At 41.1% G+C, this 25,254-nt stretch overlaps 1 protein-coding gene across 8 annotated transcripts in view; it reads left to right on the top strand.

The window, feature by feature from the left end:
* The window catches only part of asxl2 (ASXL transcriptional regulator 2), a 444,313-nt gene that overhangs the window by 66,009 nt on the left and 353,050 nt on the right, over positions 1-25,254 (top strand). For 4 of the 8 annotated variants that reach the window (XM_068024020.1, XM_068024011.1, XM_068024055.1 and 1 more), the window contains one exon: positions 14,877-14,942. The exons of the other annotated variants lie outside the window; for them this stretch is intronic. In XM_068024020.1, coding sequence (XP_067880121.1) covers positions 14,877-14,942 — 66 coding nt within the window. Of the gene's footprint in view, positions 1-14,876; positions 14,943-25,254 lie in introns of those variants that run through there. 8 annotated transcript variants of the gene reach the window in all.

Here is a 25,254-nt window from a genome sequence, read left to right as displayed (position 1 = left end):
CCTCACTCATTTTAGGTGAAATCCTCAGAGAATTTCCGGAATAAATGTTGATAGAATGTTGGTGAAATCTTGACAAAGTGTCCCAAAAAGTCTCCCGAGGTGCTTTAGATGTCCTCTTCACACCACCAGCAGCAAGTGATCAATAAAAAGTGACATGCCTTTTAAGTAGTGCTGAAAATTCTCAGCAACAACTTGGTTACTCTTGTTCAGCTAGTCGCGGTTAGGAGGGTGTTAGGTCAAGTGATATCAACCAAAATGCTGTGCAGCCTGCTTAATAAATGCTAATAGGCAATTAAAGTGGTAATCAGCGCCTTAGCAATCACCTGGGCTGCCGTTCCCAGAGCAAGCTTCAACTCCTTTACCAAGATGGCATCTTGTGCTAAACACGGGCTAAACCAGAGTTGCAGGTCAAGACCCCATCTTGGTCACTTTGAAGATTCTGTAGTGGCTGAAGGAGCTGCCGAATATCACCCCGCTCCATGCCTTTTAGAATAAATAGGCTCCCCTTTCCGTACCAAGTGTGATATATCATTTTGACTCCAGAGTTAGGCAAATTATGTGTTTCCATGTGCTTTGTAGCACTACAGTAGCATGCGACTAGGCGATTTAGTTGTCTAATTTTTAAAAAATATATTTTCCGCCATTCTTTCTGGGAAGTTTCTCAACTTAATATTATCAACCTGCTGTAAGGGGAATTGAGGAGCGATACTCATGCCCTACTAGACTGCAATGTGACGTGTGTACATTTAGTGATTGGACCACCAGGTCATAAGCACGTACACACTTTGCTTTGAAAATCGACCAGAAATTTAAGTGAATCTTTTCACAATCCATTAACAACAGATACTGTTTCCTTAATAAGAAGAATATATTGGCAAAACAACTCAACGTTTACATATATGGTCTTGTTTACCATGTTCAGAGCTTGTTCTGCTCCACTGAACAACATTGGGTTAAACATCTGGAAAAAGATGCTTGAACCACACGCAAGTTGAACTGTAATTTCCCCAATAGCAGCTGCAAAATTCTTTTCAAATGCAGCCTTTTAAAGTTGACTATTTCTAAGTCTGTGGTGGATAGCTTTCAGTCCTACATTATTGAGGCCACTTCAGTAACTTGTCTCAGTAATTTGAGACAGAAGTTTGTTTTAATGGCTACTCAGCAGATGGAAGCTGGATTTGGAGGACCCGCCGTACATTCTTTTCCTCAAACAATGCAGCCTGAATCGTCTAGTTCCTCAATTATTTGCCTCGTCGTGAGGAAGATGAGCTGTTTAAAGGACATCACGTTTTGCTTTTAGTGCTTTTTTTTCCTGGAGATTAAAAAAAAAACAGAAAAACAACAGGCGCCTGGAAAGCAGCCAACAGCAACACGAAAACCCTCGGAAATACAAAAGGGCTTCGAGGACGCAGTGTGCTGCTGGTGTAATGCTACAAATTTGGAGGTCTTGGTATTGTCAGCAGCACTTTTCCACAGGTTGGTAAATTTTTAAAGGATTGATATGCCACTGTATATAATCTGATAGTGTGAAACAGTTCAATTTAACCTTTTGTGGACTGCTGCAGTATCTCGATATATCTAAATAGCACAATAAGTTTAATGGTGATGGGGATGGTAATGATGCAAGTTCAGAATTTTCCATTTTACTTGGCCTTGTCTATAAAATAGAGACCTGTAGTAACGTATCTCCAAAGAAGTTTTCATTGTGATATGTAAACTTCAGCATTTATGTGCTTTTAAAGAGTACTTGTGCAAGAACCATAAAACTCCATTTAAAATAGAATACATGATACAGTGCACAATTCCTATTCCCAGATAATGTTCTTGTTAGGGTAAAATTTATAGCCCTGGAATCTGAACCTTAATTCAAATCTGATGTTACCTCCTAAGAAAACATTAGACTTTTAGGAATAACCACTTTTGCTGTGTTTCTACTCCACAGATCAGGTAGGATTGGGGTCCAATAGATCCAAACTGGGTAAATTCTGAAATTTTTATTGGTCCAATTCAGAACATTTAAGATTCTGAAGTTTCATTGGACTTCCTGTGCGATTTCTTTATTTCCCTTTCCCTTCATTAAAATGTTGTGGGACCAATTGTAATCCTTCTTGTAAATAATCATTTTTTGTTATTAAAAAAATGCTTATGTTCCTCAGATTGCACATTTTGTCCTACTTGCAGCCCAAATAACAGTGTACTATGTTGCATTATGCCCTGTGGTGCAATTGGTGGCAATTGCAGATTGCTTTTGCTCAAGATTCAGCCAGTTAAATTAATCTCTTTTTCATTTTGGTGGTTTTTGTATCTATTTTTGCAGTTAATTTATATGACTCCATTAGGCTATTCAGTTTTTTTTTATCATTCTGGCATTTCATGACCATTTAAAACTGAGTCAGACCAAACAAAAAAGCTGAATGTAGTTTTGTAACAAATTACTGTGAGTTAAGATACACTTGCGATTGTAATGATGAAGAGGAAGCTCATAGAGGTTGCGGGAGCCTGAACAGCTAGGTACCGTCTTTCCCACGGTGTCACTGCAAGTGAAGTCGTGACACATGTCGATGTTAATTGTGCAGCTGTGCTGGGTGTTGAGGAGTTTTCAAAGATTGTTCAATTATTACCATTGTGAGTGATCTACAGACATTAATTTTGTGACTACTGTATTTTAAAAGCTGCTGTGGGAGGTGGTATTAAGAGTTAACTAAATTTTCTTTTTTCGCATTAATATCAGGTTTGGAAAATATTCATCCATACAATACAGACTGCTATATGATAGTTTGATATCTTATTTAATTGCAGTAAAGTGCCATATTAGGATATAATATTGCAGTTATATCAAAATAGATGAATAAATAGATTTCTTGATATATATTGGTTCAGAATCTGAATCATTTACTGTAACTTGAATAAATTGAGTTGAAAATGCAATCAGAACATTTGAGTGTAAAGAAGTAAAAACGATAAAACTTAGTATGGTGTAGCTATTATAACACTGTGCTTGCCCTGAACAATTGGAATGATTTTTTTTCAAATTGTTGTAATATGTGAAACACTTATGAATGGGTTTGAGAACATGGGAAGACTATTGTTTTGTTTTTTCTTTGTCACCAATTTTCTCCATTGCCTTCTTCTCCTTGCTGGGATACAATTCCACAAGTGCTTGCCAGTACCAGACCAGTACTCTGCCTCAAGTGGCCATCAATTGTGTGTGAGCCTAAGCAGTGTCAGTAGACTATTAAACAATGGGATGGGCGGGGAAGATCACAGCCAAATCCAAACTTGTCTTCACCTGGCATTTGTATATGCACATTTCCAGCTGGTGATCAGGAATGAGAATCCGAGTTGATTTTCTACTTGTGTAATTCGGGGCACCAGTTATGGCACCTCGTTGCCTCCTGAGGTGAGCTCAGCTAACTTGGAGCAGACCAGAGTCGAGTTTCCCAGCTTCCAGGTCTCTATGCTTAGTAGTGGTGAACTTTCTCAATAATGCAGCCAAAAAAGGAAAGAATTTAAAAAAGGAATGCTTTTTCTAAAAAAAAAACCACCCAGGAATTAATTCCTGAAGCAGACAGGAAGTGCTGAGCACTATTTTTGGGAAGAAATGCAGTGTTCTGAGAAACACATTGAGTTTCCAGCAGTTTCTGGCAGGAAGAGTTGTACGATTAAGGTGCTTAATAAATCCAGGTGTTTGTAGCTTCTGTGACTACGGTAATGTGTAGACCACAAATTGTCAGCGAATCACTTAAAATTTAGTGGGAACCTATTTGTTCTGTCACGGAACTGTTTTTTCCTCCTCTGTTTAAAAACAGTGTGGCTTTAAGACTGATCACAGTGTGCCAGCAGCTGTACCTGTTTCCTAAGCCACAGCAAGAGAGAGAGGTCACATGGTGTACTGTAACTTTTAACTGCAGATAAAGACTGGCTTCAACCAGTTTGAACTAGAGTCCAGCAAAGCGTTCTCTGAAGGAAGAAGCTGTCTATTTCTCTTAGCAGAAAAACTACATTTGAGTTACCGGCTGTGTTATTGCCTAAGAAGAAAAAAAAACCCCGGAAAAAAAGAACATTTGCCTTCAAGAGGGACTGTCTGTCGTTTTTTTGTGTTTGCTGGAATTCTCAGTAAAGTTTCAGCTGAAAACCTACCAATTTTAGAATCCAAATAGACCTGTGGCTATACTGCTTGTAAAAAGAACTGTGTAACACCTGCTGCAACCAAAGTGCTTCGAATGCCTATCCATTATAGATTGTCAAATTCGCCTGGAGACTTTGAGTAGCATCTGATTGTTCTAATCTGGGACACCTCACCAACCAGGAAAGTAACTAACCAGGACTTCCAACCCAGCTACTTATTTTATTTCAAAGAAATACTATTTTGAAAATACTATGTTGATTTTTGAATGTATGTGTGCGTGCATTAGGGTTCAGAGAAAATAAGTTATAAAGTTTTTAGACATAGGTTTATCTTAATAGTGTTAAGATTTAGTTTATTAATAAATAGTTAACTTGTTGTTGTCTAAAGATACCTGGTTTGCTGTATTTTATTCTGGGGGTTAATAAAGTGTTTAATTTGGCTGATGTCCGGTTAGGTGGGAAAACCTTGATAATATGCTGTGACTTGTGGAGTACTGGGACTGAATTGACAATACATTGCTCCGTCTCGGTGGTAACAGTTCACATTTCCAGCATTGGCAAGGATTTTAAGGCCTTGGAGAAGGTGCAGAGGAGTTTTACTAGAATGGTACCAGTGATGAGGAACTTAGTTCTGTGGAGACTAGTTAAGTTGGAATTGTTCTCCTTTAGAGTAGAGAGGGTTAATGGGAGAGTTCAAAATTATGAACCGTTTTGTTGAAGTAAATAAGGAGAAATTCCATTCCATTGGCAGGAGGGTTGGTAACCAGAGGACAAAGATTTAAGGTAATTGGCAATAGATCCATCGGGAAGATGAGGACCCTTGTTATGAAGATATATATTTGGAGTGCACTGCCTGAAAGGTTGGTGGAAGTGGATTCAACATAGCTTTCAACAGGAAATTGGAAAGGAAAGATTGTGGGGCTGTTGGACAAAAGCACTGGAGTGGGAATAATTGGATAATTGTTTCAAAGAGCTGGTAGAGGCACCATGGACTGAATGGCCTCCTTGGCTGTATCATTCTTTGATTATCATTTTCTTATATTTTAATGTTTTGTTCTTTTTGGTTGGATGCTGTAAGCTATTAAGGCACTTTTCAAGTAAATTTCCACAGAATCCTGGGATGCCAGGATGTCCTCAGCAGGAGTGGGTCACTTTGTAGTGACGATTAAAATTTTAAATGTAATTCATTCCCTTTCATGAGGACTAGAATTTTGAGCTGTTTTCCTGTCAACAAGTAAACATTTGCTGACTTCATTCTTTGCTTGTGTGGTGGGCTCAATTATATCTTGCATTTTGCATGTTGTACGTACTGTACATTAATGTCAACAGTGATAGATTATCATAGTGCTGTAAACCTTTTCTACTGATTGAAACAGTCATGTTTAGTTTTGTTTTTAAACTTGATTTTATACACACTGCTATGTAAATATTTTGATAGAAGTTGGTGCAGCTTACAGTCAATATTCAAAGTCAGTTTATGTAATTTAAACTCAACTGTATTGCACCAATTTAAACTGCAATAATGAACAAGGGACATTTGTATATCTATCTTGAATTTCAACCTTATGTCTTGCATAAAACAATAAATGGCATGGTAAAATGCTTGATAGATAATTTTCATTATTAATAAACAAGACTGTCAGCTGCTGTTTTAATATAGCTCATAGCCTAATAGCAGTACTTCTCATGGTATTTGTTGTGACCATTACCAGGCACTTCTATTTGGGATTAAGATTAGAATTGATCCTCTTTTGTTGAGGTTTTGAGATTGGCAAGTAGAAAAAAAAATGTGGAAGTTTGGGATGTGTTAAAGATTCATTCACCACTTAGATAAGGACATTCTATTTTCTTAAGTTACCAACTTTAAAAAAAAAAGTGATTTCAGTGCATGCAGGCAACCAGATGTCATTGGAGAGTACTTTATGGTATCACCCCTGGATGCCTTGTTGAAAACAGGCATGCCAAGTACCAGTCTGGTGGATTTGTGACATTTCCTTCCCTACTGAAATTATTCTTATTTTACTTTAAAAAATGCATTTCATGCTAAGTTCACTTTCTCTCCTTGGCCTCTTTCAATTACTTTTATTTGGTAAACTGAAAATTATCCATGTACACATCCACACACAAAAAAATGAACCAATAACCTCAATACCTTGAGTTCATTTGATTTTTACTGAAAAGTTAGCTTTCTTTCAGCTTCTGGATTTTTTTTTTAGCAAGCACCGACAACTTGCATTTATCTAAGCAAGTTTAATTAACATAATAGAACATCTCATGGAGCATCAAAAGAGTGCTAGCAAATAAAATTTGACACTGAGCCGTGGCAGGAGATATTTGAACAAGTGACTGCTTGGTTAAACAGGTAGGTTTTAAGGAGTGTCTTAAAGAAGGAGAAAGCGATAGAGTTGGACAAGTTTAAGGAGCGAATTCCACAGCTTCAGGCTGAGGCAGCTGAAGGCACAGCCACCAGTGGTGGGGCATTGGAAATGGGGATTGCTCAAGAGGCCAGAATTGTAGGAGTGCAGAGATATTAGAGGGTTGTAGGGCTGGAGGAGGTTACAGCGATGGGGAGGAGCGAGGCCATGGAAAGATTTGAAAGCACTGATGAGAATTTTAGGTTTGAGTGACACTTTGTCTAATTGTGTATTGTGTATTGCTTTTTGGCACTCTGCCAATCTTTTTTGAGCAATACCTATAATTGCTTCTTCCAGTATTTCCAGGATAGACAGCATTTTTGTTTGAGTTTCTTGTTTTCCTATTGATGATACTACTGCTGCTCCAATAATCTGAGTGAAGTACATAATGATTCACGTGCTGGCCATATTATGGTTACCACTGTAAAAGTTGCTGTGGATTACTCTGATGTTGATGGTGTCATTGCACATGTGCAGACAGGTGTGTCCTACATTGCGTGTTGTGTATGTGAGTCTGCAAGGACAGCAGTGCTCTTATGTTTTAGAGGAAACTGAAACACCCATTGTAAGGAGTGACTTTAACCTGTTTGTACCTGTGTCAACAACAGAATGATGTGACTCAAAAACAAGAAATGCTGGATTCACTCAGCAGGTCTGGCAGCATCTGTGGAAAGAGAAGCAGAGTTAACGTTTCGGGTCAGTGACCCGAAGAAGGGTCACTGACCCGAAACGTTAACTCTGCTTCTCTTTCCACAGATGCTGCCAGACCTGCTGAGTGAATCCAGCATTTCTTGTTTTTGTTTCAGATTTCCAGCATCCGCAGTATTTTGCTTTTATTTTAGAATGATGTGACTGCCAGCCCAAAAGTTGGATTTGTGTCAGCAGGCTGCTATGGAGCAATTTCAATTCTCGACTGTGGAACCAACATGGTGGGTGAATGTCAGTGGAGTAGAATCCAAGTCTAATTTGAGGCATCATAATATAATTTGCAAGCTGAACATATATCCATAGTATAAGTTCAGTATAAGTTCAGTGCAAAAATCCTCGTATAATCAGGTGCTTCTTGATATCTTTCACACAGAGTTGTATCTCTGGTAGCCAGTGTCCAATAGAAGGCTTTATATTATTGTCAGAAAATACTAATCAACTTTCTTTGGAGTGGAAAACTAATTACTGTTTTGCTATAAATATGTATCAACAACATTGGTTATCTACCTTTAGAGCAGAACTGGTGAACTTTTTAAACATCTGTTTTTCTCTCAGCAGTTTGTTGTGCAACCTCATATTGTGCAATATCGTAATGAATATTATTTATAGTACAGCCTCAGTGAAAGTGTGACATTCATTAGATATTACCCTTTCTGGGATTATTTTTCCATGTTTTCAGCATGATCCTACCAGGGACTCAAGTGCCCTTTTTATTTAAAGCACAGCAAACATTGGACTTAAAAAAACACCATTTAACCCATTAAAGTTCATCGCTGCATTTCGTACATTGACTATTCTTTTTTGTGACATTTGAATGCATTTTGAATAATCAGAATCTTTTTGCCTCCACAATCTTGCTTAGCAGATTATTTCAAACATTCATCACTCTGAGTAGATAAGTTTTTCTTGACATTGATTCCAAATTTACTTTTCACTTAATTCCAACTCTTTCTGGTTCTACAGATTTGGTGTCCTTTGAAGTAATGATCTGGTTTTTTCTTGCCTTTCTAACTGTATTTGTCTTGGTTCCTTTGAATCTTCACATCAAGGTTTGAATAAAAACATTGTGCCTGTCTCTGGGGCATGTTATTTTTAGATAAAGAGCAAGAGTAGAATATATTTTATTCACTAAGTGTGTAATTTTCAAAATAATTTGTATTCTGAAAAGGTTTGCACTGGTTAATGAAAAGTAGAAGAGTATGATTGTCGTTGATCATATCAGCTACAATAGTTTTTAATAAAGTTAAAGTTAATGTTTTAAAAAGTCATAGCATCTGTTGCAGTGCTAATCACTAGTGGAGTATGCTTGGCAGCGGGAACCTTTCCAAAAACACCCCGTTTAGGTGGGGACAGAACAAGGCAGGTCAATTTCCAGTTGATGTAACAGTCTGATCATATTATGCAAACTCAGCATATTTTTTAGCAGAATGATGAAAATTCAGATAGTTTGTCATGTCAAGTCTGCTTCTGTCGATTGTGTGGTTAGCACATCGAGTGTTCGGTAGGGCAGCTCCTGAGGGATGAGGGGAGGGGCTTCAAAATTAGATAAACCTATGCACAATGCCTCCACACCTGGACAGCATAGAGTTGATTATGCTCCACCCACCCTCCATGAAGACTAGGCCTTGGAGCTGCTGGTGAGTCACTGCATCCACCTGTGGCAGATGGCAAGATTGATACTACAATGCATGCAGCTGGTTAGTGGGTGTACACCGACACAGTTCCTATGGCATTCCGTGAAGCAATAGAGATCCAGAGGCTTTCAAACCATCTGTGTCACCTGAGTTTTAAGAGGTTATACTCAGCATTCTTAGCTTTTTTAAAAATTCTTTCTTGGGATCTGGGCGTTGCTGGCAAGGCCAGCATTTGTTGCCCATCCCTATTGCCCTTGAGATGGTGGTGGTGAGCCGCTTTCTTGAACTGCTGCAGTCCGTGTGGGGTAGGTATACTCACAGTGCTGTTAGGAAGTTCCAGCATTTTGATCCAGCAACAGTGAAGAAAAGGTGATATATTTCCAAGTCAGGGTGGTGTGTGGCTTGGAGGGAACTTGCAGGTGGTGGTGTTCCCATGCATCTGCTGCTCTTGTCCTTCTAGGTGGTAGAGGTCATGGGTTTGGAAGGCGTTGTCTAAGGAGCCTTGGTGAATTGCTGCAGTGCATCTTGTAGATGGTACACACTGCTACCACTGTGCGTCGGTGTTGAAGGTGGTGGATGGGGTACCAATCAAGTGGGCTGCATTGTTCTGGTGTTGAGCTTCCTGAGTGTTTCTGGAGCTGCACTCATCCAGGCAAGTCGAGAGAATTCCATCACACTCCTGACTTGTGCCTTGTAGATGGTGGCAGGGTTTGGGGAGACAGAAGTTGAGTTACTCACCACAAAGTTCCCAGCCTCTGACCTGCTCTTGTAGCCATGGTATTTATATGGGTACTCCAGTTCCGTTTCTGGTCAATGGTAATCCCCAGGATGTTGAAAGTGGGGGTTTCGGCGATGGTAATGCTGTTGAATGTCAAGGGGAGATGGTTAGATTCTGTCTTGTTGGAGATGGTAATTGCCTGGCGCTTTGTGGCGTGAATGTTACTTGCCACTTATCAGCCCAAACCTGAATGTTGTCCAGATCTTGCTGCATATGGACATGGGCTGCTTTAGTATCTGAGGAGTTGCGGATGGTACTGAACTTCATACAATCACCAGCAAAATTCCCCATTTCTGAGCTTATGATGGAGGGAAGGTCATTGATGAAGCAGCTGAAGATGGTTGGGCCTAGGACACTAACGTGAGGAACTCTTGCAGCAGTGTCCTGGAACTAAGATGACTGGCCACAACCATCTTCCTTAGCGCTAGGTATGACTCCAATCAGTGGAGAGTTTTCCTGATTCCCCTTGACTCCAGTTTTGCTTGGGCTTCTTGATGCCATACTCAGTCAAATGCTGCTTTGATGCCAAGGGCAGTCACTCTCACCTCACCTCTTGAGTTCAGCTCTTGTATCCATGTTTGGACCAAGGCTATAATGAGGTCAGGAACTGAGTGGCCCTGGCAGAACCCAAACTGAGTAAGTGTTGCTGAGTAAGTGCTGCTTGATAGCACTGTCGACGACCCCTTCCATCACTTTGCTGGTGATCGGGAGTAGACTGATATGGTGGTAATTGGCTGGATTAGCTCATGACCTCCTTTCCTTCTGATGCACTATATCAGTTGGGGTGGGTGGGTAGAGGGTGGTTATGGAAGAGGAGGAAGATGAGGAGCAGGAGGCAAGAAACTCTTGCTCATGAATTATGATGATAAGAGTGATGACAATGATGTGAAAGAAACAGTGCTCGAGGATAAGGCCGTGCAAGACTTCCTCTGCTGATTTTCCCCTACGTCACTTACTTTCCCACTTCCAAGCACCAGCTCAGATACTTCCATCAGGCAGGATTAGGTAATGCCAGTGATTGCACTGGCTGATTCATAGAGTAGTAGGAAGTGGGTGAGTATGTGCCACATTTCCAGCAGAGACTGGGGATAAGGTTGGCCATGGCTTTGGAACTGTGAGACCTGGAACACAAGTTACAAGACTGGGGAATCCAGTGTTCTTTTTGTTGGTTGTACTATATGGGAATGAACTACAGCAGCTTTGGCAAGCACATGAAAGATCCCAGAGTATGTTGGGTGCTGTGAGAACTCATTATAGGATGGAAATCCAGCAGAAATGACTCCTATCTCAAAATCCACCCAAAAAATCAGTACACTAATGTTATAACAGAAACTTGTCTAAACCACAAATACATGTAGGACTATATAGTATTGCCATGACCCTTAGAAACTATTTTGTGATTTGAAGCTCTCTTGCAGTGGAGGATGTTGGGGGCAGGGGGAAGGTATTTACAAGTTGGAATATTTCACTTAATGCTCGCTTTGTAGTCTCTGATTTGTCATAATTTTAACAGTTATTACTTTGGCTATATTATACAATTGAGGATTGAACATAATGTGCAATTGGAGAATCTAGTTGTTTTTGCACCCCATTCCGCTGCTGCGCCCACCACTTGCCCGGGATTTTTATGTTGTGTTTAGGGTACAACCTGTGCATTAGTCCTGCAAGTCTTTTATTCCAGTGCAGCATCCCAGATCTCTCTCGGATCTGTTTTGATTCACTCCATTGTTGTTACTGATGGTCTTCACAACAGTTGTTCAGTGCACAGGACAAAAGCAAATCATTATAGCTCTCTGTCTGTGTGATTTCCACGACCTAAAATAGGACATAGCGTTCAAATAGACACATGAAGCTTGAGGTCAGGACAACTTTGAATAGAAGTAATTAAATTTGTATTACCATGCTAATTTACCAGTCTTAAATAACACCATCCGTTACATTGAGCAAAAGTGAAGATAGGATAATTAAGTTGTTGAACTCTCCATGGATGCTGCCTATTTTTCCATTGCAACTTGATTATTTTAAGAAAGGTCAGGCAGCATTGTATTGCAATTTTCACCCACAGTGCGATGGACCAAATGATTTTACTGTAGTTGATTTATTTTATGATTAAGTTCTGACGCACTCATTGTTTACTACAGTGCTTCCTGATGTGCATCTGGAAGCTCATTTTCTTGCCTTTGTACTCAGTTTGTACAATGGGCTAACAATTAGCAGAGTGTTTCAAACAGGATTTTTTTTGAAAAAGTTTGTTTTTATCAAGAAGCCAAGGATAAGGTTCAAGGTTCATGGTGCAGGGCATCGCCAAGGCTGAAAAGAGTGAACCATATAAATACTTGCACAAGGCAAGAATTTTTGGAGTATTTAGTTTCACCACTTGTACCAAGTAGGAATTTGGGCAAAGTACCAATTTTGGGGATTTTGTTACATTCAGTATTCACTACTTTTATTTATTGTACTGATGAGTGCAAATAAAATCCATTGCTTAATTCAGTAGATGCCTTCTATACAGTAATTCTCCTATGCTAGTCTTTTTTGCATTATTTTAAAAATCATGGATATTTTTGTCATGGAATGTAGGGAATGATACTCCACACATATAAAATTAGATTTTGGGGCCTGAGAGGTTGTTCAGCAGTAATTATAACTTGGTTAACATCCTTCCATCTACAAAAGATGATGGATATACAGCAAACAATCCATTTAGGTGGGGTGCCTTCTCTTGGTGCACCTTTGTTGATAGCTGTGAAGGCCAATCCTTGAGAGGCAGGTTCTGCCAAAACTACCACATGTGAAACTGCCAAGTGACGCTGAGAGTTGTTTTTTCACTTTGGCGCCTGTTGCCAAGCTGCTGTAGCCACTGGTCGTCATGGTCGTGCACACCAGTCCACAGAATGTGTCGCCATTACCCTCTTTCACCAGTTAGTGACTCCCTGGTGCAATAGTTGACATTTAGGGTCTTCATGTCATGCTTGCAAGCATCCTCAAAACGGAACTTTGTGAACCCCACTGGTTGTCTGGTCCCGGCTACCTCACCATACAGACGATCCTTGGATATGTGACCATCTTTCATCCTGCGGACATGTCCTATCCACCAAAGCCACTTCTGTTTGATTAGTGCCAACATACATGGGAGCTCTGCCTTTGCCTTTGAAAGGACTGCCGCATTTGTGATTTTGTCCTGCCAGGATAAACTCATAATGTGCCGCAGACAGAGAAGGTGGAAATTATTGAGCTCTTTTTCCTGGTGGCTGTAAGTCGCCCATGTTTCACAGCCATACAGCAAGATGCTGAAAACACAGGCCCTATAAACCATCAGCATGGTCCTAAGGGTCAGCTTGGTGTTATCCCATGCGTGTTTCGCAAGTCGGCCAAAGGTGATAGCTGCTTTCCCCATGCGTTTATCGATCTCTGTATCAAGGGACTTTAGTACGCTATTAAAAACTTAGCTACATTTCATTCATCAAGGCTTAACATTTCAATGGTTTTTAAGGTGAGAATAGTGTGCAGAGAAATTGAAGTTTGTGTCAAATCACTGATTCTGTGTTAATTGCATCGGCAAAGACTGCAACAGCGCACCCTGTGGATTACTCTACTGGGTAATCACTGACAGCAACTTCCAGATTTCAGCATTTAACTGCGCCAATGCAGACACCAGAAGTTGCTGTAGTTTTACACAGTAATGATGGCGAGAACTTATAGTTTTGCCCTGTTTACAACTGCAATTCCTGGGCCAATATCTGGTCATTATCTCATTGCTATTTGTGTGACCTTGCTGTGTGCGAATTGGCATGTGCATTTCCTACACTTCCAAAGTACTTCATTGGCTGTAAAGCACTTTGGGATGTTCTGAATTGTGAATGACCCTGTATAAATGCAAGTTATTGCTTTCTTTTCTTTTAATGGGCAGGGTTCCACAGCACCAACAGCCTAGCAAGTGCAAAAGCTGAAACAAATGTGGAAAGTACTAGGAAAACACAGCCTGTGTGGAGAGAATCAACAAGTTTAATATGTTGGGTGCCAACTCTTCTTCAAATTTGAAAATAAAGAGTCAGACAGGTATATTAATACAATCAGAAAAAGAGAAGAGGATAATATGTATACAAAAGCAATCTGACATGCCCATAGATGAATGATGAGTGGAATGATGTAACAGATCATCGCAGTCCAAGAATGGATGGAAGCACCAAGACATTCAAAGACAAATAGTGCATAAAGAGCTGCGAAAGTGGGAGACCTGGGAAAATGTGAAAACTCTAGGGGTACGTTGTGGACACAACTTGTGGAGAGGAAATTCAGCTCATGGACACCCATTTTTTTCTTGAAATATGGGTGATCAATTGAAAATGGGGCAAGAGGGTTACCTTGGATTCCCATTTGATGCCATCAGGCAGACTTGTAAATGGGAAAGCAGTGCAACCACCTGAAGCAGGTATAAGGCTGCTTAAATAATCAAATTGGAATCCTACGCCAATTGTAGGACCACCATTACAAAATGCAGATTTAAATGGGCAGAACTTGTGCAATGCACACTCCTCCCAGGTACAGTAGGCATTGAGCAACCTAACTAGACTTCCTTAAAGGGGCTGTTGGAGACCTTACAAAAAACATACTTTTGGGGTGACAAATGATCTCTGGCCTGCTTTCAGCATATTCTGAGCCCTCCCTTGTGTAACTGACCCCACCACCAGGATGGCCTACCCTATCGACCAATTTCTCACCATTCCCAACCAGCAAGCTACACTGGGGCACCTATTTGGTACCCACAGCTTTCAAATGTGGCCTGAAGCCGAATTTGACGCAAAGCAGTGCACACAGCTATTTTCTGCTGACTTTGCATTTGCTTTGGGTGCAAGTCGCAATTGTTTTTTTTAATCTTGTGTGCTTCTGTCCACGACTTGACGGTGAGATCCATTCTATCAATCTATTCTTGATTCCTGTTTAGTTTGTCTGCTTTATTTATATGCCATCCCTATTTCTGATTTTATTAATATCCATGTCCACCTCCTATTTTTCAGTACTGATGAAGGATCCATACCCAGCACATTAACATATTGTTTTTTCCATTAAAAACTGACTAAACTGCTGTGTATTTTCAGCATTGTCAACAAAACTAATTTTTCCTTTAACTTTCTCCACCTGTAACAATTAAGCTCTTTTTTTAAAAATAAAATGTTTGTGTTGTTGACATTTTTAGTTTTCCATGTATTTCAGTGAGCTGTACAAGTATTGTGATATTATCTGGCAGATAATGAATTCTCCAAAGCTGGCTGCTACTAGGTAAGTACAAAAACTGTACTGTTAAATTGTTTTAGTGTTCAGATAAAATTATACCAGATTTGATGCTGGGAAGTCTTAGGTTAAATATAAGTTGTTTTGATGTCTGGACTTTTTCTTTTCATAAGGAGAAAGTATTTGGTCCAGTGTATTGTTAGAATTGCATAATAACCTACAAAAGTGGCTAAAATGGCAGAAAAGGCCTGCGACATAAGTCTCCACAAAAATATGTAGTGTAATATTTCTTTATTATAAAGACTCTTTGACTATTTGCAGAGCTTGAAAATCAAGCAAACCCAGTCACTGTTTTGAATTTCATATTGCCCACATTCTGAAGGTTGAGATGCCAAGTAATGTTATCTCAAACATTATTACGTGTTGATGTATGTGAGGATTGTTCAGGTGAAGCAAATGTTACACAAATCTTGTTGACACTCCAGACTGGAGTAAAGGTTCTTAGACTGCGGAAATAATTACAAGGGCAGTAAAATAATATTGGTTATTCCCTGCCAACATGATAATCCTATAGTCAGCTGTTTTTGTCCTATCAGTTACAAGGAAAACATAGTGTAACAGACTTCTCACTGCTTAAAGATCATTGTGATTAACAAATGTCTCAGTTGATATGCCAGCATGTAGTTGCAAATATGGATACTAGTCTAAAATATGGTGGGGCAGTAATGGAAACAGATTAAAAAGGTTTTATTTTATGCCTTGGAGCATTTGGTTTTAGTTTATGAAGAAATCATTTTATGGTAACCATCATCTCAAAGCCAAGTCAAATAACATTTTTGTTTTGAAAAAGCCAATTAAAATGTAAGAACTGGAGAGATTTCAGTAATTACTCCAGCATGTGCAGTGCTAGTTTGGCCTATTTCAGGGGAGAGAGAGTTGTGTTCATTGAGGGACTGCTAGAGTTGGTGAAGTAAAATTATTAAATTCATGATTCTAAAAGTTGCAGTACACGTTGTGATGACATTGTGTATATGTTTGAGAGACACCCTCAACATGGGGGGGATATTTTATGCAGTCCCTCACGGCAGATTTGGAGGTGAGTATGTAATCAGGTGGGATGGTGGCAATGGGGGGACCCTGCCACCTTCCCGCCTCCACCTAAGTTAAGTGTGGGATAGGAAGGCCTGTGAACAGCCTTCCCACCCTGCTGCCAATTGAGACCCTTAAGTGCGCAATTAATGCCCAAATAAGTTGCTTATCCTGCTGCCACATTAGCCCAGCAGCAGGCAGGTCAATTGCCACATGGGAAGCACAGCAAGGAAAATGCGTGCGGGTTGCTTACCAGCTCCGGAGGGGAGGTGGGGACCCTCATTAAAAAGCACAGTGCCTGATAGACCTGGCATTGGGAAGGTGGGGGGTGGGGTGGGGGAAGAGAGGAGGGTAGAGCTGCTGATGAGAGCCTTTTCTGCTTATTTCCTACACACCCCTCCACTGCTACCCCCAACCCTGGAGATCAGTCCCACCCTGACCTACCAGTGGCCTGCATCCAGTGCCGCTCCACTTGGCTGGGTGCTCCACTGGCAGCTGCCACCACCTTCGCGGTGGCGCTGCTCAGTTAAAGAATTGGCGTCTGATTGGCTGGCAGCTTTCAGAAGGTGGGACTTCCATCGCTGGGGTCCTTGATCCTGTGGAAGGTGTGCCACTGTCCAGTTAAATGTCTAATTGGCACTTGATTCGTCAGGCCTCCCACAGAAGGCGCGACACGACGTTCTCAGCAGCACTTTTGCTGGGGGTTGTGGCCCCCGTCGCTGGGTAAAATCCCAGGCAGGGAGTTCAATAGGAATGTTATTTTATTCTTGTTAGCTTTGTTACCTCCCAGCTCACCACAGATCTCAATTTGTAATGTGCTCCTGCTGCTGTAATATGGTATTTTAACAGTGCATTTAAGTATACTGTCGCCAAGTCCCATAAAAAGGATGATTTGTTAACAGCATTGGACTTAATATCTCCATATGTGGCTCAGTGTAGTACTTAGTTTTATGATGCTGCTGTAAGTGCCTTGGGATATTTCAATATGTTAAAGGCGCGATAGGTTGTTGTTGCCAGCAGCTGCTCTGCACCCCTTTCCCACCAGTTATCGGTGGAGAGTTAATGAGCAATATTTAAATGAGGGAGTTTCAATACCCTGGGCTGTAACTTAAGCCATTAAGTATGTTTTGCACTCATCCTAGCCCCCACCTGCCTGAAACTTCCTCAAGGTTAAAATTAACCCCCGTATGTTCGATGTCTTTATGAGATCGAGGTGGATGCTGAGCAGGGAGTTTGGGGAGGGCTGATGGACAGAATTTTGATTTGACTCAAATGGAACGAGCAAGAAAATGAGAATTCTATTGAATACATACATTTGGCTGAAGAATTGGCTTCTGGTGATAGTGTAGTGGTGAAGGGAGAAGTAAGTAGTAATTCAGAATCAGAGGAGCAATCATTTCAGCTGAAATGTGTGGCTGCAAAGGATTTCACAATATGTGAGGTTCAAGGTTTTGCTTTGAGTCACCAGCACAATGCCATTGAATCTGGTTGTAATTCAGGATTTTGCTTTTCATTAATTAACAACTTTACAAACCGATTAACTATATTGTACACCAATGTGCATTTTTGAATAATAATTTCTTTTAATCCACTGACTGGAGATCTTAATTAATTAATTTTTTTAAAAGACATTTCTAAAAGACAAGCTGCCAGCAAAGTCCTCCTTTTAGCTTAAGTTTGCGACCTAATTTGCAACACTGTATCCCACACTGCAATGATTGTGAAGAGGGGGACAAAATGTCTGCATTTCCCAGCAAGAACGAAGACCTAGGAAGTTTAAAGGAACTACCCATTCTTTCGGCATGCAGAGAAATACTGCTATAAAAACAGAAGTGCTGGAAATACTCAGGTCAGGCAGCAACTGTGGAGAGAGAAGCAGAGTTAATGTTTCAGGTCCATGACCTTTCATCAGAACTGACAAAGGTTAGAGAAGAATTAGGTTTTTAGCAAGTGAAAGGGCAGGGTTGGTGGGGAAGAGAACAAAAGGCTAGGTGTGTGATAGGGCAGAAGGCAGGAGAGATTAAATAACAAAGCTGTCATGGGACAAAGGCAAAGAGCGTGTTAATGTTTGTGGTGAAAGACAAAGCATTAGTCTAGAGAGAGTGTTAATGGCAGAGTAATGAGCAACTCTGCATGAAAAAACAGGCACATGGTTAAGAAAGAAAAAAAAAGAAAAATATAAAAAAAGGCCAGTCATGCTCTGAAATTGTTGAACTCAAGGTTGCGTCTGCGAGGCTGGAGAGTGCCTAATCAAAATATCAGCTGCTGCTCCTCGAGCTTGCATTGAGGTTCACTGGAACACTGCACAGGTCAAGGACAGAAATGTGGGCATGAGAGCATGGGTGGGAGGGTGATGTGTTGAAATGGCAAGCAACCGGAATTGGGGTCATGCTTTTGGACTGAGCAGAGATGTTCGATAAAGCGGTCACCCAATCTGCGTTTGGTCCTTCAGTGTAGAGGAGACCGCATTGTGAGCAGCGAATACAGTATACTGAATTGAAAGAAGTACAGGTAAATCGCTGCTTCACCTGGAAGGAGTGTTTGGGGCCTTGGATGGTGAGGAGCGAGGAGCTAAAGGGGGAGGTAATGCACCTCCTGCGATTGCATGGAAAGGTGTCGTGGGAAGGGGAGGAGGTGTTGGGGGTGATGGAGGAGTGGACCAGGGTGTCACGGAGGGAACAATCCCTTAGGAATGGTGACGGGGAGGGGAGGGGAATATGTGTTTGGTGGTGGCATCTTGCTGGAGGTGCCGGAAATGGTGGAGGATGATCCTTTGGATAGGGAGGGTGGTGGGGTGGAAAGTGAGGACAAGGGGAACCCTATTGCGGTTCTGGGAAATACTGCTAATTGCTATGTTTAAATCATTGAGTGACTGTCATGTGACAAGCCCCTCCCCATCTCTGGTTTAAAGCTGGTGTTTTTCTCTGCAGCAGAGGAGAAGCAACTGGACTCTGACATGAGCAGACCCTATGTAGGGGCCCTCTCTCTCTCTCGCTCTCTTTCCCCCCCCCCCCCCACTCTCTTTCTGTCTCTCTCTCCCCCACCCCCTCTCCATTTCAGCTTGAAAGCTTTCAAATACTGCCTCTTGACTGACCACCTTTGCATATTTCGGCTACAATCAGAAACCCCGTTGGAGAAAACCGTCTGTGTCGCTATCTCCAAGAAACTCACTGAACCAGTCATCTACCTCTTCAAGCTGAAGGCCTCAGGGCCATTGAATTCAGCTAGAAGCTAACCGAATCGCCAAACTCCACAGACTGGATACCTTTTTCTACGGACTCTACCTCAACCAATCTACCTTTCCCCTCTCTGTAACCTGTTTGTGTTTGTGTAAATCTCTAAAGGGTGTGTGTGTGAGAGAGTGAAAGTTGGCACGTTGTGTATTATTTTATTAGTTCGGTTTAGGTGCAATAAAGTTAACCTCTTTCTTTGTTAACTCAAGAAAACCTGTCCGACTGGTTCTTGTTATGATCATAGCAAGTAAATAATCAAACATCTACTGAATTGGCCAGTACACCCACTTTAAGAAAGAATTAAACATGTTGCGGTCTAACAAGGAGAGGGAAAAGAAGGAAGCCCTTCGACGCTTCGTCATCAGGCCATAACAATATACTAATATTTAATTCTGGTTTTTTTTTATGTGTCTGCTGCTTTTGTCTTTGAATCAGAAGGTGGGGCTTTGTATATTGAGGAGTTGAGTCCATAAACTTGGCTGATTCTCCTCTGTAGTACTGAGGAAGTGCTGCATCATTGGAAAGCTGACCTTCAGATGAGATGTTAGACTGAGGCTCTAAATTTGCTGAAGTTTTGTTCATATTATTTTGTGTCTCAATGATTGCAATCTGATATTTTACTGTTCAATATGAAAAGGCGACTTGATATGGTAGCGGCTTTCCCACATCACCAAACTCTTGTGTTTTACAATATATTGGATTTAACATTAGTAGTTATGCAATAGACCCAGAAAATGATGCATGTTGCAGCTCTGGGAAACTTGTGCCTGACTCTTCAAAGAACACATAGAATTACACAGAAGTTACAGCACAGTTCGGCCCAGTCAGTCCATGTTAGCCTTTATCCTCCACACAGGCAATAGTCCTAAACCAATGTGCCCATCCTCTTCCTGTATCCCTTTATTCCCTTTTCCTTCAAACATCTGGTTCCTCACCATCTTTTCCAGTTCCTCCTGCTCATTTTCATTTTAGGATTTACTCTCTGAATCGGTCACACGCACTGAGCGAGTGTATCTGGGTTAGTGCTTGAATTGGGAAAGTACATGATAAAGTTGGTGAATCAGGTGTGAGAATAGCACTGTGGAGCTGCCAGGCTGCTTATCAGATCCTGCTTTCTGTAAAAGGCCAATATCTATGAGTTACATAAAGGCCACTCATTTCAGGAGAGTGTACTCTTACCTTAGAATGATAGTCAGCTGTTCAATCAATCAGACTGTCTGAAGATGGAGGCACTTGCAGTATTATAGGCTAGCAATCTCATTATCAACCTGAATCTGACAGCTTCCCTCCAACCTCGGCCTCCCTTATTGCCTCCCTGGCCCGTTTGCTGGAAAGTTGTAAAGCTTCCTTCATTCGCCTATGAAAGAGCCTGATGGTTTTCCTACTGCGACCCACAGCACTTCATTGCCAATGATTGTGGATGACGTTTACCTTTGTGAAAAACATGAAGATTGAAACCTAGGGATTAGTACAAAATTGAATATCACCAAGGTGCCTGTAAATATTCCATTGTGCTCATGCTTTCAGGTGCAATCCGTGTGGTAATTGCTTCACTTTTCACTCAGACGCCAGTTCTTGCTTTCAGAATGTGGAATAAGGAACATTGGAAGGATGGGAGTGCAATATGCGGTTGAGGGTCTGGTCCTCTTTCTGCTATTCTCCTCTTACTGTGCTCTTTCTCTCTCTCTCTGTGCTCAGTTGGTTACAGCCTAGCTCTATGAGCTGTGTTTCTCTCCCCCCCAGTCGCTGATGTCTATTCAGCAGTTGGGTTCCCGGCCTTACCCATCTTGCTTATTAAATTACACCCCTTCCTCCTAGCCTAAGAAATGCATCTGAGTGTCAATGAAATCACATAGGCGGGAGAGGACCTGACCTATCATGTTTCCAATGGGTCAAGGAAAATCCAGGCCCATGATTATGGTAGTGTTATTATGTTATCTTTATTCACAATAATAGTTAAAATCTGTTTCTGTGTTCTGCAGTCTACTGTTTTTAATTCGTCCTCCATCTGATCTGTTCTTTTCTCCTTTTCCTTTACTACACACTGTGCCCTTTTGGTTTCCTTTCTGTTTGTTCATTTTTTTCTTGCCCTTTCCCCTGCCATATTAATTTAAACCCTCCCACTGCTGCAGCACTAATTGCTTTTCCAGCAAGCGTGGTGGTTGCAGCCTTGCTTAGCTTTAGTCTGTTCATCCTGTTCAGGCCCCATCTATTCTAATGCCTCAGGAACCTGAACCCTTCCCTTCTACACCATTTCTGTAGCCTACATTTTCCTCCCTTATGTTTCTACCCCTGACTCACTTCCATGTGGCACCAGGAATAATCGTGAGATTATTATGCTGAAAATCCTGTTCTTCAATCTAACTCCTAATTGCTGAAACTCCCTTTTTCGGCTGACAGTTTGATTTGTTCTTACCATAGAGTCATACAGCACTTGAGTTGGCCCATCCTGTTTGTGCCAGCGCTTTGAAACAGCTATCCAATTAGTCCCATGCTCTTTCCCCATAGCCCTTGTTATGGCCATGTGATGTGATGTGGGTGGTTCCCACTGTTAAAATCCCCACCTGACTGCAGCAAGTATTTTGTTATTAGGGTTTAACCCCTTAGTGTTTTTTTTTCAAATAAACAGACAGCAACAGGTTTTTGTGTAGGTTTAAAAAACAGAAAGTCAGTTGTTTATTGATCAATACACCGGAACCCAAAATTGTTGCAACCGCATCCTATCACGCATTCGCTTGCTCGCATGCGCGCGCACACACAGACACACACACAAGAGACCGATTGGGGGAAAAAAAGTAAGAAGACTTCATGGGGGGAGGTCACGATAAACCTGTTGAATTCTCTTGGAAAACAAGTTCTCAATGGCTGCAGGCTTGAGACGATTGTAGATTTCTTTCTTGATTGAAAGTTCAGTTGAAGGCGGTAGGTCACTTCTCGTTCACTGCTGTATAATGTAGATGTAAGATTCTACAGCAGGGTCCGTGTGAAATGGAATCTCTGTATCTGTTATTCACATAGGCTTTAAAATGTTGAAGAGCTAAGAAAGGCCCGAATGCTTCCTTTTCTATAGTGTAGTATTTCTTTTGGTGCAGGCTATATTAGACCTGGTATTGTGCAACGCGATAGGATTAATTAATGACTTCATAGTTAAGGCGCCCCTAGGTAGCAGCGATCATAATATGCTGGATTTTACATTCCGTTTGAGGGAGAGAAGAGTGGGTCCAAGACGAGTATTTTAAACTTAAATAAGGGCAATTATGAGGGCATGAAAGCAGAGCTAGCTAAAGTGAACTGGAAAATTAAGTTAAGAGATAGGTCAATAGAGATGCAGTGGTAGAAATTTAAGTGGATATTTCAGAATGCACAGAATAGATACATTTTAAAGAGAAAGAAGAATTCCAAGGGTGGGACTTGCCATCCGTGGTTAACTAACGAGTTAAAGATAGTATCAAACTTAAAGAGAAAGCATATAATTGCGCAAAGATGGGCAGCAGGTCAGAAGATTGGGCAGAATATTAAAAACAGCAAAGAATGACTAAAAGATTGATAAGGAAGGTAAAATTAGAGTACAAGAGAAAGTTAGCTAGAAATATAAGGACAGATAGTAAGAGTTTCTATCAATATTTTAAAAAAGAAAAGAGTTAACAAAGTGAGCATTGGTCCTATAGAAACTGAGTCTGGGGAATTAACAATGGATAATAAGGAGATGGCAGATGAATTGAACAGGTATTTTGCATCGGCCTTCACTATTGAGGATACAAGTAACATCCCAGTATTAGCTGTAAGCCAGGAAATGGAAGGGAGAGAGGAACTCAAGAAAATTACAATCACCAGGGAAGCGGTACCGAACAAATTGTTGGAGCTGCGGGCTGGCAAGTCCCCGGGTCCTGACGGACTTCATCCTAGGGTGTTAAAAGAAGTGGCTAGTGAGATAGTTGGTGCGTTAGTTTTAATTTTCCAAAATTCCCTAGATTTGGGGAAGGTTCTGTTAGATTGGAAAATAGCGAATGTAACTCCTTTATTCAAAAAGGGAGGGAGACAGAAAGAAGGAAACTACAGGCCAGTTAGCTTAACATCTGTCTTAGGAAAAATGTTAGAAGCTATTATTAAAGAAGTTATAGCAGGGCATTTAGAAAAATTCAAAGTAATCAAGCAGAGTCAACATGGTTTTGTGAAAGGGAAATCGTGTTTAACCAGTTGATTTGGAGTTCTTTGAGGGAGTTACATGTGCTGTAGATAAAGGGGAACCGGTGGATGTATTGTACTTAGATTTCCAGAAGACATTTGATAGGGTGCCACATCAAAGGTTATTGCAGAAAATAAAAGGGGGTAACATATTGGCATGGATTGAAGATTGGCTAACTAACAGGAAACTGAGTAGGCATAAGTGGGTTATTTTCTGGTTGGCAAGGTGTAACAAGTGGTGTGTCATAGGGATCTGTTCTGGGGCCTCAACCTTTTACAATTTATATAAATGACCAAAGGTATGGTTGCTAAATTTGCTGATGACACAAAAATAGGTAGGAAAGAAACTTGTGAAGAAGACATAAGGGGGCTATGAAGAGATATAGATAGGTTAAGTGGGTGGGCAAAGACCTGGCAAATGGAGTATAATGTGGAAAAATGTGAAATTGTCCACTTTGGCACGAAGAATAAAAAGAAGCATATTATCTAAATGGTGAGAGATTGCAGGGCTCTAAGATACAGAGGGATCTGGGTGTCCTAGTGCATGAATCACAAAAGGTTAGTACGCAGGTACAGCAAGTAATTAGAAAAGCTAATAGAATGTTATTGTTTATCGTGAGGGGAATTGAATACAAAAGTAGGGAGGTTATGCTTCAGCTATGCAGGGCTTTGGTGAGACCACATCTGGAGTACTGCGTACAGTATTGGTCTCATTTAAGGAAGGATGTAAATGTGTTGGAAGCAGTTCAGAGAAGGTTTACTAGACTAATACCTGGAATGGGCGGGCTGTCTTATGAGGTAAGATTGGACAGGCTAAGCTTGTATCCGCTGGAATTTAGAAGAGTAAGAGGCATCTTGATTGAAACATATAAGATCCTGAGGGGTCTTGACAGGGTAGATGTGAAAGGATAATAAAAGCAAAATACTGCAGATGCTGGAAATCCGAAATAAAAACGAGCAATGCTGGAAATTCTCAGCAGGTCTGGCAGCATCTGTGGAGAGAGAAGCAGAGTTAACGTTTCAGGTTAGTGACCCTTCTTCAGAACTGTCCTATCAACGCCTTCTCTTTTGTTATCTCTTGTCCCACCCCTGCTTTACTTGCTTAAAATCTTTAACATTTCTTATATCTGCCAGTTCTTAAGAAGGGTCACTGACCTGAAACATTAACTCTGCTTCTCTCTCCATAGATGTGAAAGGATGTTCCCCGTTGTGGGAGAATCTAGTACAATGGGTCACTGTTTAAAAATAAGGGGTTGCCCATTTAAGACAGAGATGAGGAGGCATTTTTCCTCTCAGAGGGTTGTGAGTCTTTGGAATTCTCTTCCTCAAAAGGCAGTGGAAGCAGAGTTTTTGAATATTTTTAAGGCAGAGGTAGATAAATTCTTGATAAGCAAGGTGAAAGGTTATCGGGGGTAGGTGGGAATGTGGAGTAATCAGTTCAGCCGTGAATTTATTGAATGGCGGAGCAGGCTCGAGTGGCCGAGTGACCTACTCCTGCTCCTAATTCTTATGTTGGTACGTCTGTTCAGTTTTTTTGAGAAATAGCCGCTTGGTCTTTCCGAAGCTGAATCTTTATCCCGGAGTAGACGGCGGCTACCCTGACATCACTGGCGTAAATGGCCATTTTAAAAGGTTTGTTGAAATTCGGCACTGCCAATACTGGGTCGTTTATTAGAATTGCCTTCAACTTTTCGAATGCTAGCTGGCACGGCTCTGACCACACCACTTATGCAATATTTTTCTTTCGCAGGTCTGACAGGGGAGCAACTAAAGTGCTGAAGTTGGGAACAAATTTGCAGTGGAACCTGCACGTTCCTAGGAAGCGCATGATTTCCTTTTTGGTTTTTGGAATT

The sequence above is a fragment of the Heterodontus francisci genome, chromosome 3 (assembly GCF_036365525.1).
Source record: "Heterodontus francisci isolate sHetFra1 chromosome 3, sHetFra1.hap1, whole genome shotgun sequence".
Classification (NCBI taxonomy): Eukaryota; Metazoa; Chordata; class Chondrichthyes; order Heterodontiformes; family Heterodontidae; genus Heterodontus; species Heterodontus francisci.
The sequence above is the reverse complement of the archived record's forward strand: the minus strand, read 5'-3'. Positions and strand labels throughout refer to the sequence as shown.